Source organism: Passer domesticus, chromosome 7, assembly GCF_036417665.1.
Source record: "Passer domesticus isolate bPasDom1 chromosome 7, bPasDom1.hap1, whole genome shotgun sequence".
NCBI lineage: Eukaryota > Metazoa > Chordata > Aves > Passeriformes > Passeridae > Passer > Passer domesticus.
Window position 1 is genome coordinate 2,621,989 of NC_087480.1, and position 20,977 is coordinate 2,642,965.

General features: G+C 39.2%; 1 protein-coding gene across 4 annotated transcripts in view; it reads right to left on the reverse strand.

Annotated features, from left to right (window-relative positions):
* PCDH11X (protocadherin 11 X-linked) overlaps positions 1–20,977 on the reverse strand; it is a 416,794-nt gene that overhangs the window by 342,574 nt on the left and 53,243 nt on the right. For 3 of the 4 annotated variants that reach the window (XM_064426476.1, XM_064426478.1, XM_064426479.1), the window contains exons 3-4: positions 11,473–11,520; positions 5,842–8,328 (exon numbers count right to left, since the gene is read on the reverse strand). In XM_064426476.1, coding sequence (XP_064282546.1) covers positions 5,842–8,328; positions 11,473–11,520 — 2,535 coding nt within the window. The remainder of the gene's footprint in view (positions 1–5,841; positions 8,329–11,472; positions 11,521–20,977) is intronic. The other variant, XM_064426477.1, reaches the window with a different exon arrangement.

The following is a 20,977-nucleotide window of genomic DNA, read 5'->3' on the forward strand; positions in this document are numbered from 1 at the left end:
CAGAAGGAGACACAGAAATAGCTTCTATGGGTATTATTCTAAGTTTCTTACTCCTTTTTTTGCTTTATCCACTCAAACCCAAAGTGCTGCTGCAAGATTAGAGCTGTCAGAAGGCTGCTGCACCACCTAGAACATGTTCTACAGGGTTTTTGTGGGCTTCATGCAAAAGCATTGCTCCTAAAAGCATAAAAATATTTTTAATTTGAAGAATTATTTTGCATCCTTAATCTAAATTTATCATCAACAGGATTAGTCCTAAAGATCCACAGAAATTAAGCCATTCTGATCAATTATTTGACAGAAAAGAAAGCGCTGTCAATACCACAGTCCCCAAGACACCAGCCACTCACTGGTCAGGAAATTGCTATCAACTGCAGATTATTGAGTGCAATACCTTCTGGGAGAAACAGGAAAATAAACAAGTGGGAAAATTAAACCAAAGTCAGACTTCACTGTTAGCAATGGTTTATGGTTAAGTAAGACATTTGAAACAGCACAGTTGGGTCACAAGGAGAAAAAAGTAAACTTTTCAGTTATCCCACTGAAAAAAATGATGTGAAATGCACTTAATGCTTGAAAAATGACATTGTTTCTACCCCGAGGCAAGTGGCTATTGGAGAGGAGCTGTGTGTCATTCTGGCTTGCACAAAAAACACTCAGTTATTAATGCTGGAACCTCATTTACCAACCTCCGTATAAACACAGTCAATGACCTCTTACTGGGGAAAAAAAAAAAAAGAAAAAAGTGCCTTTCTTTTCTCTGAATTTTTTTTTGTCGTACTCAAAATCTTTCATTATTTCCCCACGCAAAATACAAATTTCTTTTTTTGACTCTTTTTCTTGCTCTGTTCTTGTCTTCTATTAAGGGCACTTTTCAGATACCTCCCTCCATGCTTTTCTAGGGAAAAGTATTAAAAGAAATTGTTGAAGGTCTTCTGCCAGTGTTGCACAGAGGAAAAGCATTTTCTTGACCAGCTTTACTTTAGTGATGCACATTTAAATAATTGCTTGTTAACTTCTGACTCACACACTTTGACTCATATTTCAATTAGAAATCTCTTCTCCAATTTTTTTTTTTTTGGTGAAATGAGTGTACATGGCAGCAGATCAGAACCACAAGCAAAATTAAGGTAAAATGATGAGAATACTTAGAATCATAGTAATCCATTTCAAAATGGCTTTTACGAAGGATTTATACCAACAGTTATTTAGCTAAAATTTAGGAGAAAATGTTCTTTGTGTGTAATTTACTCTGTATCTGTCAATACAGAACACCAGTGCTATGTCTGTTTTACACCTCAGAGCATCAGCCTTGCCTACTGATTCTAAATTAAACTCACTGTTATTACACAAAATAAAAATTCCTGCAGCTAAAGATTGATAAAACAGGTGAGTTTCAGAGCTGTTCTTTTCAATATTCCTTCCACTCACATCCTGAGCACACTGTTCTCATGGTGTAATGACACAACACCACATTTTAAATCAGAAACCCAAATACCCCATAACTGTAAGCAGGTCTAAGCAGGCAGTGACAGAATCACAGAATTGAGGCAATGGGGGTCCAAAATGCAATATATTTGAGATGAGGGCTACATCCCATTCAGGTTCCTGCAAGGAGTGTAACGTCTGCCTCCATCAGCTCCTAACAAACCAGCAGAGATCACTGTGCCATCTGAAATTTCTATTCGTAAGTGTGGATAAGTTCAGAGGTGAGAGAATCCCACCAGCTGAACTCCACTAATGAAGACTTGCATCAGCAAACGTGACAGAAATCCATCTCCCTGCCTGCTCCCTCCCTCAGCAGCTTCCCCACCTTGGTGCAGTGTCCAGGCATTCATTCAGTGCAGCTGAACTCACTGACAGACCAAAGGCCCGTGGGGTGCAGGGAGAACCCCCCAAAAAACCAGAAAATCCCAGATGCAGAGCACATTGCACCTTCCAGCTCCTCCAGTGGCAGAGGTGCTGCCTCAAAGGGCACTAAAGTCCCTCAAGTCAGACAAATCTTGTTCTGGAGTTAAAGATGACAACCCAAAAAGACCACAGGACCTGAGTGTAAATTTGCCAAGATTTCCCTGTAGTTTGCATTCTCCTGCTTCCAAACAAGAGGCAGATCTGAAGTAGCATCAGTAAAAGAAAGGGACAAGAAGAAGGAGGATGCACGGCAGGTTCTGATGAATCTTTGCAGCTTTAGCTTCTTTGAATCAAGCTGCCACAGATAACACTGTGCTCTATAATTATGCATGTTTTGACTAGACAGGCTGATACCTAGGCAGGCATTTGAAATGTCTGAATGTTGTTTTAAAGTGCATGAGCAAAGATTTCAGATTTTGAAATTGTGTTACATGAAAATGAGACTGAAGCAAACTCCTCTCCCTTCTCATCATTCCCATGCAAATGCAAAGAGAATTAGAAGATTTGTGTCACTGTGGAACACTTCACACAGTTTGCTCCCACTGAGGTGAACGTCAAAAATAACTGAGCTTTTACAAAGCTTGCAGACAAATAAACTTTAAAGATACTCTATGTTTCTACACCAAAGAAAATTTCTGTGAGGCCCACAACTGCCAAAACAATGGAAATCTGATGACATGGAAAGTCAGCTGATTTTTATAATACTCCAGATATTCTAGTTTGAGAACCCTTATTATGAATAAGCCCCTTCACAATTTATCACTTGGTAAAACTCCTTTAAAAGAATAATCTCCATTACATCCCTCTAAAAAGCATGCTACTCTGAAAGTCTATTGTCACTGGTCGTGATTAACTCCTCCTGGTAACTTCAGAATAACATCAGCACCTCTGCCCCTTGCCCTCTCTCACATACAAAAAGAGCAAAATTTGACCTCTCTCTTAGGGGACGTTGCAGGAAGAACACACTTTCCCTCTTCAGTTTCCTGCAGTTTATGATTCAAAGTGTCCTCAGCTGCTTCAGGAGTCTCCAATTGCTTCCCCATAAAAATTTCAGCTGTGGCACTGCTGTATTTATTTGCCCACATGACCACTAAAGAGATATTTTGAGGGTTTTTAGTAGAAAAACCTTTCCCTCTTTGCTTGCATGCTTTTTGAGTACAACTGCTATAATGGCTTTCTGTCATTTTATAGATCACTTAGACAAATTTAGCAGTAAAGCAAAGGCATAATTTCCTTTCTTTAAAGACCTGAATCAATACCATTCAGACAGACAGAAAATTTAGAGCTTCCAAAGAAAACATATATTTTTAGCTGTAACACAATATTATTTCGAATATCTGAGTAGAAAGTCTTGCATGGGCAAACCTAACAACAGTTGAGATGTGCAGCCTATAAAAATATCAGTCCCCATTACAAACTGAAGAGACACTTCACAGGGAACAGAACCTTCTTCAGGCTCCTTCAGAACTTTTGGCTTGTAAAATACCTGCACTATGGTAAAAGTGATGAATGATGATATTTTTCCCTCACATCAAGCATCTTATTTTCACTTTTCAAAGTAGCACATCTCCCTTTTTGACTGAACTGACTTGTCCTACAGTTTTCTGCAAAATCAGAGTGCCTGACACAAAATCATCCAGAACCACAAGGGTCCTGTTGGTGTCCGAGGCTGAAGGGTGCTGGGACAACAGCTGGAGACAGTTCTGTGCCCCAGGATTATTGCCATTTATATTTGTTTCTTCTTTCTTTGCTGGCTAACAGAGACAACTCTCAAGTAGCCCGTTCTGAGACACCTTCCAGAGCCCCACAGGAGATAAAACGACCCAGACTAGAAATACAGAGCCAGGGTAGGACCGAGACTGACTTTTAAAAGTTGAGTTTTAAGAAATTCTTTACTTGTTTTTACTTACCAAGAAATACAATTTTCATTTAGTCACAGTCAAACACAATGCAAAGGATTTCCTCTAATGGCCCAAATTATGTAAATAATGCATCAATTAAATTAAATAAATTTAATTATTTTTTTAATGTGAATTCATGCGTTTAAAGGTGAGTGCTGTTTCCAAATTAGTGTAAAGGGCCATTTTGGTGATTAGTTACCCTTTCTCCAAACAAAGTGTTCACTTTCATGCAGAAAAATACCCCTGAAAGAAGGATAGCTGCAATGTTAACAAAATCAGTACAAACAGTAACCATAATCTTTTTTTTTATCTATTCACCATATCATCCTAACAATGTTAGGTGCAGCTCTATGAAGATAAGCTGGTATCAGCTAGTGAGCATTAAAAAAACCCCACAGTTCTATTCTGCTTTTCCAGATAGGAACCCCCTGTCACAGAGCTTTAAGGCACAGATAAAAGGAAATGCTCTTTCCCCCAGCCAACTTCTGCAGAAGAGAATTGCTTCCCATGCCACTTTCTAGGTTTTTACTGCCACAGAAGGGACTTTGAGAGTCACGAGCTTGCTTTCTTTGTTAGCAGCATTACTGCACGACAAAGCACGTTTCAGCAGACAATGGCAGAACCTTTTTGACTCACAGGAACTGTACCAGAACTCCATTGAAAAATCACTTAGATCAGACCTACAGAAATGCTGAAAACAGCACTGCCCTCTGCTCAGAGTTATGGGAGTTCAAACAGATGAACAAGCTGGCAAGAGGCTTTTCTGATATGCAATTTAACTTAACACACCTAAATACATTTCTTAAAGAATCACTATCCACAGTGATATAGATTACCGTACAAATTCGTGTTGGTAAATAGAATGAAACATAATAAAATAAACAACATATCCTGAAATTTTCAAAGATATGATGACTACACTAAATGAGAAGCTTTTTTTATGAATGTTATCATTACAGCTGTAATAAAACAAAGTTCCCAGAAAAAAATCCAGCTGGAAGAAGAAATTTACCAGACTTAGTCATGCTGAGGATTTGTTCCCGAGCAATATATTAAGTTAAACATATTATCAAGTTAAAATATAGTATCAATAATAAAATAAACATTCCTGAAGTAAGTGTAACTTTAGTGATTAATTCCTTAACCAACTAAAGCTTAACTAGAAAACTATCCCCACTGAAAACTTTGTGATACTTGGGAAGAAAGAGAAGCAAACAGAAAACCAGAAAAGTTTTATTAAACTGTTCAAAATATGGATAAATATTAGATTCTATTTACAGTGACTTAAAGCTTTCCTGTAGGGTCTTTAAGAATAAAGGGTACTTGAGTTCTTAATTTATTTTTAATTTTAAGCTGAGGATTCTTTAGACATTTCCTTTGCTGTACTGCAATTCCAAGAAGCTAACACCTAGCTTATCAGGCAGAGCAGCAAATAAGTAAGGTAAATATGCTGATGCTTCTAATTTTTCCCTAACTTTGCCTGTCAGCTGTCATTCCACCAGATTTAAGGCTCCTTCCAGTCTGAAAATGCCTGAAACTCTCGGAGGAAAATCCTTGCCTGCTCCTGAGAGACCTTGAAGCAAAGCTATGCCCAAATGAAGGCTGCAATTCCAGACTCCATTAATATTAAGAACCACTTATGAGCTCCTCTAAAGCTTTACTGCTTTCCACCTAGATTGTTTGGATCCTGGAGCACACCAGGCTGGAGAGGACAGTCCCACTCAGAGCCTTCCCAGCTGCTCGAGGTCCCACAGCGAGGTGGGAAGTGCCATGCTGCCATCTGCAGTCAGGACACCACCACAGGGATCTCTGCCTGCTCCATCTCCTCACAGACAATGCTCTTTTCCCTTCTCATTTTCTCCCTAACCGCTCAGGAAGCTGGAATTGTTTGTTTTACAACGCCTTAATCGAATATGAACTCTCAAAGCTTTACTCCTTGCAGGAGAACTTATCTTGCAGTGCTTCAAACTGGAGTTACAGGATTGGCAAAGGAGGAAAGGAGGGAGAAAGCACCTTAAAATTCCATTACCTGTCTGGTGTGTATGGGGCCTGGGGTCTTGAAGCCTCCTTGACAGCTGCATTCAGAAACACTGTAAGGGTCCGAGCTGCTGGATGAGCACTTGGAAAGTGAGTCACAGCCCACCACAAAGGTGTTATCTAGAGGCAATTCCTGAATGACATGGTGCTTCTTGGGGGGTACAGGAGTCTCAGGTTTAATTTGAAAGGTAGGCTGCGGAGAAGCAGACTTGTAGTGCTTTGCTAAGTCTGGGCTATCAGGTTTAAATGTGGTTGGTGTGGTGGCCCAGTTATATTTTCCCATAGTCTGTTCTTCTAGCTCTACGGGAATGTCTAAAGTGCCATTTATGTGCTCGTGGCCAGGATCATCAGGCTTAGATTCTTCAATAGTCACAAAGTTGAGGAGGAGACTCTTTGGAGAGCGCTTCTTCTTCTTCTTCTTTTTCTTGATCTGCCTATTCTCTTGGTTGGGGGAAACCCATTCACCACTCTGCTTATTTTTTTGGACAACCTTGTGCCTGGGCGTCTGGCGGCACCGGACTAAAGCGGTAACAAAAATTACCAGAATAACTGTCATGGTGCCTGCAATAATGGCAATGATGATCTTGACATAATCATTGGTCTGTGGGGTTATCTCACCATCCCCAATGTTCTGGCCAACTGGAGTTTCCATATTCCTACGCACCAGCTCTTGCACGTAGGAGCTGTTGGTGACCGTCTCGTTCACAAACAAGTGCACAAGAGCTATGGTGTAAAGAGACTCCGGCTGTCCCAGGTCATTCACCTTGATCACCAGTCTGTGCAAGCCATGGTCTGATGTAATTACCTTCTCTTTCAAAGTGATATTGCCTGTTAATTGGTCAATGGTAAACAAGCCCCTGGAGTTCCCACCTATGATGCTATAGCGGAGCTCTGCGTTCATTCCCGTGTCATTATCGACTGCAAAGACTTTAGTGACTACAGACCCCGGGCTGGCTGACGTTGGGACCAACTCATAGGAATAATTAGATGAGGGAATAACAAAAACGGGCCTGTTATCATTTACATCAACAACATTGATGGTCACTTTGGCAGTTGAGGAACGCTGCAGTCTTCCTCCATCCACCGCTTTCACCTGGAAAGTGTATGACCCCTGCTGCTCCCTATCAAAGGTAATATTAGGCCTTATTACACCAGTGAGTGGGTCTATAATGAAATTATCTCTACCATTTAAGATAGACAGAGTGACTGCAGCGTTGTCTCCCGCATCAGCATCCGTAACTGTGATAAGCCCCACTGTGCCATACATGGGCAGGTTTTCTGGCACATAGAAATTATATTCATTATGTGTGAAAGCAGGGCTGTTATCATTCTGGTCCAGCACTGACACCGTCACAGTAGCATTGGTCTGCAAAGGTGGCATCCCATTATCCTTAGCCAGCACAGTGAAAGAGTACCTGTCCTGCTTTTCTCTGTCCAGCTTTCTCACTGCTGTCAGGATGCCTGTGCGGCGGTCCAGGTTGAAAATTGGGGGTGCATCGGAGCCCAGGATGTAGCTGATCTCGGCATTCCGCCCGCTGTCAGCATCTGTAGCGCTGATCTTGGTCAGCTGAGTACCAGGAGCGTTGTTTTCAGGGATGGAAAGGCCGATGATAGGCTGTGTGAAAACTGGGGCGTTGTCGTTTTCATCTTTAATTTTGATCAGAAGCATTGCAGACTGGTTTAAGGGAGGCTTCCCTGAATCTGAAGCCACTATTTTGATGGCATATTCCCGTGTAGCTTCATAGTCTAGAAACGTGGCTGTCTCCAGGAGAAACTGATTATCAAACACCGGTTTTAGCCTGAAAGGGACATCATGATCTGTAAAACAGGTAACTTTCCCATTCTGATCAGCATCCTTGTCCATCACTGTTATCAAAGCAATTTTTGTATTAAGGGGAGCCTTCTCAGACAAAAGCACTGTCCCGTTCACTGGGTTGATGATGTACCTGGTGTCTATTGATGGGACATTGTCATTAATATCTGTGACATTAACAGTCACCGTTGCTCTTGAGGGAGTGGAGCTGCCATCGCTCGCCAGAACAGTCAGTTTGTGCACAGGGGACTCCTCCCTGTCCAGCGGCTCCCTGATGGTGATGAGGCCAGTGGTGTTGTCGATGGCAAAGAGCCTTTTGGCCAGGCTGGAGATCTGGTTGCTGAAGTAGAAGTGGATTTGTGCATTGGAGCCCAGGTCTGCGTCGGTGGCGTGGAGCTGGGACACGGAGGTGCCCACGGGGGCATTTTCGGGCACGCTGACCTCGATGTCGTTCTCCTTGAAGACCGGGCGGTTGTCGTTGACATCGGTCACCGTCACCTGCAGGATGGCAGTGCTGGACCTCGGGGGGCTCCCACCATCTTCAACTTTGATTTTCATCACATAGGTGTCCTTCTGCTCCCTATCCAGGATCTGCTGGACAATCAGTTGAGGCCACTTATCTCCCTCAGGTGTCTCAGTTATGTCAAGACCAAACACATTTTGACCCTACAAGACACAGAAAGAACACACTTTAGCTCGACAGTGTATTTAAAAAGAAAAATATCTCATTATTTTTTTCTGAAATTGTCACGGAATAGGTATTTATGCATATACTCTCTACAGGAATATTTATTTCTATATTCAAGTTTATTTTTCCATATCTAGTTTTGCTTTAAGCTCCAGAGCCTTGAGAAAGCTTCAGAGCAAACATAGCAATAAACAGATATTTTAGAAAAAGGGGAAATGTGAGAGTGATGGTGATTTTTTTCATACAGATTCTCTATTTCTGAAGAAAAGTTATTAAATTCCTGGACTGATGTAATTCAGTTTCTCTGTTGTATGAGTGAGTGTGGAAATGAGGAATGACGCCAAAGTTCAGCCACTGGAGGACCTATTCCAATACTCAATTTTCAAGGAAACCAACAAAGAAAAAGGGATTATTTCTCTGTTTGTGGAGTAACTCTGGACAAGATCTGAAACCATTAGCATAAAAAAACCAAACCAAAATAAAAAAACAACCAACTAAACCAAAAACCCTACCAAACCAATACCATCATTGATAAAGTGCTTACTACACAAATCAGATGTCAGATGATATAGACAAAAGTCCTAACAGTTCCTCAGAAATATATTTAAAAACTCATTAAAACTATGCCTGCATTCATCACTATATGTTTTATATTTGTAGTGAAATTACAATCCCAATGAAAAAAGAAGACCTATTTTCATTTCAAAAATATCACAAAACTGCAAGATCAATTTGAAAATGATCAATATTTTTCATGGGTTTGTTGAACATCTCTGGAACTGCACCAAAATGCTACATATATTGCACAAACACAGCTTTTTAAAAAAACAGTAGTGCTGACAAATCTGCTAAAATAAATATTGGAATCTAGAGCTAAATTCCCTCTCTCTTCTGCTGTCTCTTCAGACAAGCAGGAATGAAGAACAGTGTCATTAAGCTCTTTTCTCATATCTCACCACGTAGAGGAATGATGTAAAGGCAGTTTTCCAGCCACATCTTCCATAAGGGCAGGGCTAGAATGCAGATGGCTAATGCTGAATGCATGGGATGACCAGAAAAAAGAACACACAAATCAAATTGTGGACTAACCAGGAGTTTCTTTTTTATGTGTAATATTTGTAATAATTACAATTATTATAATATTATGTGTAATATTTGTAATAATGAACAACTGTTCTTCCTCTGCTTATTATTCTCCTCTTTCCCCCTCACTGAGGTAACTGCCATAGAATCATAGATGGTTTGGGCTGGAAGGGACCTTAAAGATCCTCTCATTTCCTCTGGACCAGGTCCAGTTGTGCTCTGAACTGGTTTGAAACACTCCATAACAAATCAAAGAAAATATTCCCAGTGTTTAAGATTCCTTATTTCTCATGAGTTGTAAAGGATTTGTGTTCCCTTTGTTGTGTTACCCACCACAGAGTGAATGCATTTATATCTTCTACACACTTCTGAGCGAGGCTGAACTCTCACTGACTTGTTTCTCAAAGCCAGATTTTGACCCTAGATAAGACATCTTTCATTTCATGGGACAGAACTATTCATCCACACGTGCAAAAATCACTGTGCCACTTGCACAGCATTTGTGGCAACATCAAGTTGCAACTGGGGACAATAAAAAGTAAACTGGAACACAATTTGAAGCAATAAAGCAAATACAGATTTGGCTTCTTTAGCAGAAGGCATGGAAATATAAGCCCTGCAAATTGTTTCTAAATCAAGATATACATTTTGAAGCAATTAGGGTAAATTTTAGAATGGTAATTCTATGCTGCTAGGAAGCAGAGCGTGAGTTTCCTCTTCATATTCAATCTGGCTAGAAGTTATTTGCAATAAATTTCATAATTACAAAGAAATTATAAATTATATATTCTATGCTTTAACATAGATTCCAGAGGAAAGAAAATAACAGAAGCCAGAGTAAAAGCAACCTGTCAGCTCTCTTTACCTCTTTATTTGTACACAGGCTGGCAGATGGGCACTGATTATTCTGTCATTACATCCCACAACTACAAGAACTTGGTACAGAGTTGGAATTCACGTGGCTGTACGTGTGTGTGCCCATCTCTGCTTTTCTCATCCAGTATGGGAGAGGGGCTTTTCATCATAGCAGATGAGTTTGATATAAAATGTGGTGCTTTAGCTCCCCATTATTAGCTGTGAATGACTAGAGAACAGAAAAGAATGCAAAGATCTCTTCCAAGTTCATTATTAACACTTGAATAATTTTCTGTGGAAAGAAATATTATCTATGTCTATTTCTTCCTATTCATTACAGGTTTAGACATCTTTTTAAACCACAGAAAAACCATTACAGAGAAGTAGACTTTCTCTTAACTCTAACAGGAATAACTATTTCAAGTTTTTGAAACAAGAATATTTCATGTTGTTTAAGAGAGAAGGTTAGGTGTGATATGCTGCAAATTAACAAACACATTTTCTAAGAACAGATAGTTCTCACATTCTAAACACTCAAAAAAATTGATGAAACATTAAAGAAATACATTTTTAAGATTATAAATATCTAATTCTCTCCATTATGAGCAAAAATATTAAGAACTAAAATGAGAAACATGAACAAAACCCTTCAGGATTAATTTCTTCATGTTGAAGTAAATAGCTCTATCCTCACTTAAAGTTCAGGGAAGTGAAAATTTCCATTAGGGTCATATTTCTATTGGGACTGAACTGCACCTCCATCACCACATTATCCCAGTGATCTGAAGGATTTTTTCCCACTGGGAAGGGCAAGAGTCCATTGGAAAAGCACAGTAGATAATTAACAGTTATAAAATAGCTTTTCCCATTAAAACAACTGCTAGAAATAATCTGCTCCATTGATGTCTTTCCCCTTACAGAAGAATGGGATTGAGAAATATGAGGGATTGACTATTTAAATTTGAAAATACAATTTAAGCACTAACTATTGGAGGCAAACCAAAGTTATGCCCATCTCAGAGCCTGGATTAGTTTAAAGAGGTTCTGACCCTGCTCACAAGACCCCTTATTGGGGCAATAAAGAGATCTGTTACCATATGCAATTTCCATCACAGCCTTTTCCATGGATTTCCTCTCAAATAATGAAACTTTCTTGTAGAACACTCCCTACTGTGTATATTTACCTGGTCATTTGTAATGGATCCAAATGTCCTTTTCGGAGCTGTTTTGGGCTGTCATGTGAATAAAAAATTAGAGAGTATTTTAAAAATTGCAACATTTAGGTGGTTTCATAAATACATAATCAATGACACACGGACACATAGTGTGGTAAGCTAGAACAGCTCCTAAGTGCTGCAGACAGGACTGGATGTGACAAAGTGCACCAGAATTCTACACACAGATATTGCATTTCATAGCATTTCACCACAGGGTTCTGTTCAATCTGTGGGGCACTGACTGCCTGGACATTGTTAGGAAGAAAGGGAAAACAGATCAGCTTCTGGTTAATGCTGATAACAGAGACATGGTCCACTGTGTTCAAAACATCCTGTGGACCTGCACTTGCAGAGCAGTAAATTGGCATAAACCAGGAATTTCTCAGAGTGGGGAAGGGAAAGAATATTGTGCTAAATAATGCTACAAACCCAAGTGCTTGTAATACAAAGTACTCAGATTGAGAGAAGCTACCAGTGATTATTCCTTAAAACATACAAATTATGTAATTGTGTGTAACAAGTCTCCATTGTTAGCTGACAAAGGGCAGATCAACACTGTCTTCAATCTTCATTCAAAAGAGGATTCTGAACCTCCAGGGAAAGCCCAGGAGCAAAGACAGCTCATTGTTTTGTGGCTACATCTTCACCCTACACTTTTTATCAATTCTTCAAGCACTGTAAATGACAAACACATCATGAGATGTCTTGGTTCAGCTGAATGTCAAACACAAGTCAGGGGCCCAGCACAGCTCAAACTTTTACTAATATTCTACAGGAGCTCATCTCAATAACTATTCCAACAAGCTAAAAGTCCACATTTATTACATGTTAACAATCACCTTAAAAGAAAGCAGGAAGAAGAAGAAAAATATTAAAAGATCGGTTTCTCATCAGAAAGCAAATCAAGTAATTTGAATTAAAATTAAGTAATTACTTAAATAAAAACCTTTGGCTGAGATGTAGTTTTGAGTCCAAAGGACCCTAAAATCTTTTCATAAAGTCCAGAAAATAATGCATGTTTGCTAAATGCTGGTTATTTCACAAGGAACAACACAGAAAATCCTTGCAGGGCTTCTGCAGAACTACAAGATGGGTTCCAGACACTTTTTCCTTGCCTGTTTTTCCAAGACATATGGAACTGCTCTGTGACTGTGCTGTCTGTCAGCAGAGAAGAGAGCACAGCAGCACAACTCCAGCTCTGAATGCAGGAAACAGACCACAGTTACACAGTGGACAACTTTTTCTATACAAGCTGAAAACTAAACTTGGAGTTTTCTTTCAAAGGCGATACTTTGGCTGTGAAATTGTGAATTACCAAAGCCAAGTTAATGTCTTAAACACAAAATATTCCACATGGTAGGCGATAATGGATCTGTGTGTCTGTAATGGGTGCATATGAATGCACTCAGATCCAAACCAGCCTAAGTGGTGTAGCTCTAATAAAGGTCCCAAGTCTGCTATTACTCACCCAGTGTGCAATTTGCTGTCCATGCATTCTAGAAAATTACCATTTTTTGGACAGCTGTCCTGCTTAAAGGCTCCACAGTCCCTCCTCTCATGACATCCCACAGCTTACAACCCAAAGTTACTGGAAATAAGTGTCATTAGTAGCAGCAGTTACCTTATGAACTGAGTGGCAGAACTTCAAAGGAGAAAAATAACATTACAAAGGTAAGAATTTCTCATAATGCAGACCTCAGCAGATGCAGAGCTGCTTACAGATTTGAAACATTCTCTTTGTCAAAATAATGCTGCCTTTTAATTTGTAGGCCAAGATTTTTAAGGCTTTTGTTCAATTTATGGTTTTCTGTCAATGTCATGCACTGTTTCCATTGGTTTCCTTTGAAGCAAGAAAAAAGTTTAGCTTGGAATAAACTGAACGTCAGGTTCAGAACCACAGTAAAAAAGGATTTGTAAGCACCCAATTATGCATAAACCTAAAGTCCATTTTCTGCATTCAGAAGCCCAATTAGCTCCATTGCTATGTCAGAGTTGAGGAGATCATATTGTGAGCAATTTAGTTGTAGACTAAAGCTGGGAAATTGAAGCACAGAGACACTTTTATCAATCATCCAAAGTTTGTAGCTGGTCTGAAAAAGGCAGCCTCTTCTGAGTTACTAATCACGTTTAAAATTAAACTTCAGAATTTTGAGCTTTAGAAACGAACTGTTAGAATGCAGCTTTAGAATTGTAAACTTCAAGCAAATTTATTTCATTTAGAGACACTTTCACCAAAATAAGGGAGGTCAACAGCTGCAGGTAACAACCACGGAGGAAACTTCCCCTCTTAATCTCCTCCATTACAGTTGTTCAGAAATATTCACAGACATCCCACTGAACAAAAAGCTACATTTTCAACACCCTGAGGATATTCAGATTAAGGTATTAAACATGTTTGAGCTTTGCTCTGAATTCCCATGATAAAGCTCCAGACACCTGACGTTTCTGCCTTTGGATTCACTCACTATAGATATATAATGAAGGAAAAAAAATATAGGATTTATATCAGGCAACAATACAGCCAACAAGTGCATTTTGATATTTGCATTATAGAAGGTGACAGTTACATATTTGCTCTATTTCCTAGCTGAGAGCAGGCACAGAACCGAGGATGTGTGAGGAAGGGAAATAAATGAGTACAAGGCTCCAGTGCAGCGCTGTGCCTTTGGAGGGAAGCACTAACAATTCTGTTCAGCTGCTCAGAACAGCTCCTAAATCACAACCTCATTGTGCCTCGACAGCCACAGGCTCTGTCTGAGCTCCCAGTGGCACGTTTGGAGCTCGGGGTGAGCCCTGCCAGGTGTTGGTGAGGGGTGAACCTGCTGTGCCCTCCTGCTCGCAGCCTGCTGCTGAGCACATCAGCGCTGCCAGGAGGAGGGGATTAAACCTGACAGCCCCTTGTACAGCAGGAAATACAAACATCCCAGGCAGCTCTGGAAATTCCTTTCCCCTACAGCAGGGGCTGTGCAGCATCCCCAGCTCCAGTGATTTTATTGGAGACCAGGGGGAATGGGTGTGTGAATTCTGTTTATGGCAAATGGGATAACAAAATATAAAATAGACTGGAATAAAATAGACTTGTGCTTTGCTGCAAAGGAGTACAAACATCTGCAAATCAGCATTCATTAAATTAATGTATAGTTATTATCTCATTCCCTCCTGTACATACATACACACACAAATTCAGTGTGTATGATATCTTTAAATGCATGGCATCCTCATTAAGAAAAATCCATATTCTAACCCCTGATGCTGCAGCTTTGCCAAGAAGTTGTTTAGCAAGATTGTCTTCTTTGACCTAACACCCTTCTAGAGCTCAAGTTCAGCTGGGAGAAAAATCACTGTATTTTCCCTTTATGCTTCCACTTCTAGGAAAGATTGCTGACAGAACTTCCATCTGAACAGCAGGAGCATCTCACACACACACGTGGAACCCCCCACACTTCCAGAAACACGAGGAAATTCCTTCATGAGCAGGGACAGCACTTTAATGTCCATGTGTCCCTGCTTTATAAATGTTGACTAAAAAATCCACAGCCTTAAAGGAGAAAATTCACAACCCATGTGAGCAAAAATATAACAGGGTGAGAAAAAAAACTCTAGCAGAAAAGAGTTTACATCCTCCACTTGGAACAGATTTTCCCCAGCTTCCACAAGCAGGCTTTAAGAATTCTAGACCTGTCACAACTACTGCAGAAATGACCTGATCATAAGCCTCTCTCAAGGCCTCCACTCTGCAGGGTTTTGTAAAAATCAAAATAAGAAAGAGAGTGTGCGTGTGACATTTAACTGCCACGGGATCAGTTTTGCTTCTGAAAGAAATAAAGCTATACTTTTTCTAGGAATGAAAACTTATCCTTTTTTTATTACTCTCAGAAAATATCAGTGAGACTCCCATATTAAACTGTAAAAGTATGGGATGTATGCAAGTGAAAGATGCCACTTCACTGCACATGGGATGATAATAAATAATATTGCAATTTCAGAGTAATAAATGGGAGATGGTGGCTGAGAAGACAGTGACACTGCTAAAAATAGTTCCAGAGACACTGAATTCTGAAACTCAGTAAATAGGAGTCCTTTCACCCTACTGATTAAGGAGTGTAGGGGATAAACCAAAAATGTATTTTCTGCTGCTGATTTCTCAGGAACTTGACTTCTTCCTCCTCCAGTGTTACTGACTCCTATTTATCTAACTCACTAGAACAAGAGCAAGATAAAAAAGGAGAAACATTTCCTTACTGTAAGGCAGCAACTTGAGTCTGAAAATCAATTTTGAGAAGAAATCTCTTGCTACCTGAGTGTATTGAAAGTTCTAGCAAATAAATTGTCCTGACTTTCCAGTTAATGAGTTATATTCTGAGAAAATGCTTCCCTGTGAGTTTGGGATCAGAAAAATCTTAGAAGTGTATTTGATTTATACTTCAATATATAGTTTTACTCAAGAATATATTCCTTTCTAAAAACAAAACTAAAACTCCAATTTCACTCTAATTGAATGCGCTTGAGCTGTTTCTCGGTCTTAAAATCAGAGATGGAATTGAAGTAACTGATTTGTAAGAAAGAAAATAAATTTAAGAATATTAGAATGGCGTGTTTACAAGGGAAACACCAAACACTCATCATTCCATTCCAGCCTTTCTCCTTAGTTTTTGTTCACTGTTTATATTCCCTAATAGCAGTTTAGTCATGAATATACACTAAAAATTATAGCTAATGGACAGGGTTTCTTTCCGCCAAAAGGGGGGAAAAATCAAAGAAAACCATGAGACCATAGAACAAAATAAGCCAATATTTAAGCAGGAAGAACAGCAGCTTCAGAAGGTAAATACAATATCCATCTCCTGCTGCAGAGCTCTAGATTAGTCTCACCTGGTAATATGAGTCCTCCAATAAATTAAAAACTGAGACAAACCCTCCCAGAACTCATGGGGAAAAAAGCAGAATGGTGAATGTTAGGAGCAAGGGGAGTGATGGGGTGTGTCCTCAGCAAGGTTAATGCCAGAATAAATAACACAGCTCAGGAGTCATTTAGCAACGTGACTGCCCTCTCACAAAGTGTGCTATTCCAGAAAAAGCAAATTAAACAAAGGTTGGTGAAGCCAATTCTCCCCAGTAACAATTCCTATAACCAAGTCAAAGGGAAAATCCAAGCTTTCCCAGGTCTGGGTGCACACAAAGTAATTTCCTGAGCTTAATTCAATCACTGCCCTAAAACAGATGTTCCCAAACAAGACCTCACATATTGTTTGTGATACAATCCAACTCTGTCATAGGCACACACAGAAATTGGACCTGAAGCCTCTTCAGCCAAAAACACGAGCAGCTTTGGGGCTGCTGCCACCATTCCAGGCAGGAAGGTGTCAGGCTGGCAAAGCAGAACTGAGAACCTCCCCAGAGCCCTCCCAGCTCTGAGCATAACCCCATTAAACACCCAGCACAGCACCCAGAGAGCCCATCCTGCCTGGAGAGCAAAGACAGCATCTCAGCCACACACAGGAACAGGAGCAGGGGTGGGACAAAGCACCCTCTGGGGATGAGAACATGCTCTGAATTATTCAATGTGAAGTTCAGCCTTCAAAAAAAGTGATGTAAACAAGCAATTCTGCCAAACCAAACCCATTAAAAGATTTTATCCTGAAATGAAATATTTTTATAACTTATGTCCATCAGCTGGGAAAATGACCATTAGCATGGAATATAAAGCACAGCTCAGACAATTTAACTTAAACGGTCTTTGAACAATTTTCAACTTAGACACAAAAACTTCATCTGTATCTTGATTTGTATGCTTGATTATTTATTTTTTTTTATCTTAAAGGGTTTAGCATATTGTTAGGGTTCTTGCATATTAAGATATTAAGCTAAGAGCAATAATTCAATGCATTATGTTTATGAAGCAGTCAGCTAAACAAACAAATGGTTCTGAATTCCAAGATTTAGTTGGGCATGTTGCTATTTTTAAAACATGCCTAGGATGTTCTACCAAATACTACATCTGTCATTATTCATCAGGTTCACAGGTACTGAAAGAACACAAAACAAGTCCTCTCCAAGACAGGATTGAGTCAATTTGCTCACAGAAATCTGCAGGACTGCTCTCTACAATAAAACGGGTTTCAGTTGTTATGTGGATTCAAAATAGAGCACTATCTTCAAATCCTAAGGTGACACTATAAAACTAAATTTTTTATGCATTCTACCTACAGAGTCAAAGCTCTGCTTCTGCACTCAATTAACTTTACTGGTAACATAAGAAGAGGCCTACTGTGGTTATATGTGGAAGCACCCATTGTGAAATGTAAAATTAAGTGAAATCTGTTTTGAAATCCAGCTTTATGGCTCTTAACAAAACAGCAAACCAGAACTAAATTAGTGAAAGTGACTGTGACAGCTGAAGCCATGGAGCTTCCAAGAGGGCTCAGCATTATTAAAGATTTTCCTTATTATGCTTTTAGGCACAATCTGATTAGTTCCAACAGCTGCCCAGCAGGAAAAGCCAAGCCATCATTCCACAGGAACACTCAAAGTAAAGCACCTTTAGCCTCAGTGATGCCAGATCCAGGTAGCACACAGCACTGCAGCATCAGCTCTGGTCTCCTGATTGACAGCGATGTCAGAATTTCAAATCTAATCATGGCAGAAGCTCCTGATCAGCATCATGTAAGCTACCAAAACCTGTCCTGATGGATAAACTTGTTTCACAAGAAATACACAAAAAAATACACAAAAAATACAAAAGAAAAAAAATGGGGGGAGGAGGGGAATCCACTGTCCATAAATGTTATTCAAGTCTTCGTTAGAGGCAATGAGTAACAAAAAAAGGAATTTTCTTTGCTACCTTGCCTGTAAAAACTCAGTAGCCTGAAGCATATGCTGTGCTGTGACAAACGTGCCATTGAACTTTAAAACAATATTCAAAATAGATTCTGGAAGACTTCACTCCTGTTTGCAGGAACTCTTGTAGTATTGTCTGAATGTTACAAGAGTGATGAGGAGACTGATATTTTCACCACTTCTTCCAGTGCCCTGCATGTTAAGTTAGGATTTGAAGAGCCACAGACACAGTACTGACTGTGAAAGGTTCCAAGCCTGGGACAGAGATTTTCAGCCAGCTGGAACCCTGAATCATACACTCCATCATCAAATCATTTTGAAGTTGTTATTAAAGTTAATCAATAAAAACCAGACAGGTTTTAATTCCACAAAAGTAAATTCACTTCTGAAGAAGGCTTGACTGTTCTTCCAGTTCCTGAACATAGGAAACCTTAGGAGAAAACCATATTTCTAGTGTTGCAAAGTTTTCTGCCACTGGGCAGCAGAACAAGTTCTGGTTGTACCTCTGGGCTTTACTTCCTACCTTAGCTCAAGCATATACACACTTTAAATAGAAAAGAAATAATTTTATTTCTGCTTAATGTAACATAACAGGCATGGATATTAGTGAAAAATGTCTTTGCACAGTTTCTTAGCTCCTCCATGAGCCTATAAAACTGTATATTTTTTAAAGTTAAACAATAAAGTTGAAGTCTTATATCACTGCATCCAAAACACATTTCAAAGACAGGGCTGTTTTTATAGTGTAAGAATGCTACCAGTGGACTGATGTAAACAGAAATTGAAACAAGTGATCATCACAAAATGTAGCATCTAAAACTTTGCTAATATTCTAAGCACTCATATTTTAAAATCCAGAATTTTTACAAAATAGATACAGAATACCACTGCAGCTACACATATGGGGAAAAAAAACCCCAACAAATAAGAATATCAGAATCACCACTGCTGGGCAAGAAATCTGTGAGCTGCAAACTGGCAGAAACTCAGGAACAGCTTGGGAAAATATTCTGGTGATTCCCAAGCATCTGATATCAAATTTCAGAGACAGATCCAAGATCAGAGGAAACTCAGTTTCATCCTGCCAGGCCATAGTTGGGTCAGCCCAGAAATCAGTGCCTGCCCCTCCCCTTCCCCTTGTGAGGCTTTAGAGAGACAAGCAAAGACTGAAAGACCAAAGCCCGGTTCAGACGATAAATTAAAGCATCCAGCAAAGGTCATAACATCTTCACATAATGCACTTCAAAACCCAGACAATAAACATCTCAGAAGCAGATATTAAAACAGATATTAAAACACACACACACTAACAGGTTCTTCTCTTTAGCTTCGCCAAAGGTCCACTTAGACACTGAACTTCATTGCCAAGCTCTGGATGATGCTGGCAGTTGAAGGTTTGAATTATTCAAATGAAAGGTTTTTATGAGGGAGGGGCTGGACTACCTCAGAATTTAAAAATAAGCATTAATGTAGAATCTTGTAAAGAAGTAGGTAATCTGGAAACTTCCAGGAACTCAAATGAGTTCTGATATTGTACTAGCATGTGTCTTGGATATTCAACATGGACAAATACTTGATTACATAAAACAATAAAAGTGTTTATTGTAAAACAATAAATGGTGATAGGAAGGTTCTATCAGTATTTTAGGCTCTATTTTTAAGATTGACTTTCAAATGATGGTATTCACAATAGTTCTTGGCTTTCCCAACAAACACAAATTCACAAAAAAGTCATGTATAAGTGCCAAGGTACTATTTTTGATATTAGATGGGAAAGAGGGTGAGGAACAAAATAGAAGCTAGTCCTTTATTTATACCTTTAAATCTGCTGCAATAAATTATCTTGAAAAAGCCTTAATGGAAATGAGCATGAAAATTATATGGCTAGGGTTAGGATGAAAAGGAAAATGTAGTCTCCCAGTGAAAAAGCCATATAATATCCCAGTCTGAAAAGCACAGAGGAATATCCTGACTCAAAAGAAAAAGAAGAGAAAAAAACCCCAGAAAATGTCAATTTGCTTGAAAAAGCAGAGAAAAAAAAAACTACAATTATTCGACTTTGGAACATCAGCAATAACCAAAGCAAGAACACATCACATTAATAGAGCCAGCAATTACAGCACAAGGAGAGAAAAATGTATTTCAATACTGAGAGCTGATGACTCAGAACTCATTTCTTTTAGCAATGTTTCTTTTTGTTTCTTCAGAATTGTCTGAAACAGTCTTTGCTACATGTCCCAGCTTCAAAAGCTCCACAGGACTTAAGTGTTCAGACCAATTATGTCTCTGGGTTAGAGAATATAAATTATTTTGCAATACACCTTTCTTTCAGGAATAAAAATAACTGTACTAATGCAGTCAGGTGCCATGAACCGTAGCTGACACTTGATTTAAATATATTCTTTGATAGCTCTTCTTAAATGGAAGGAAAGTGTTCCATACAGTGTATTTGGGGGAAAACTAGCTAGGATATTTAAATCTTCATTACTAAAATCCAATGTTAGGAAGCCTAAAGTAAATATAAAATCAAGAACATATTATTATTATTATAAAAGCTGCTTTAATATTTTAATTGTGTATTTTAAGACAACTTAAATCATGAAAAACTGAAACTACTTCTCCTATTTTCAAAACA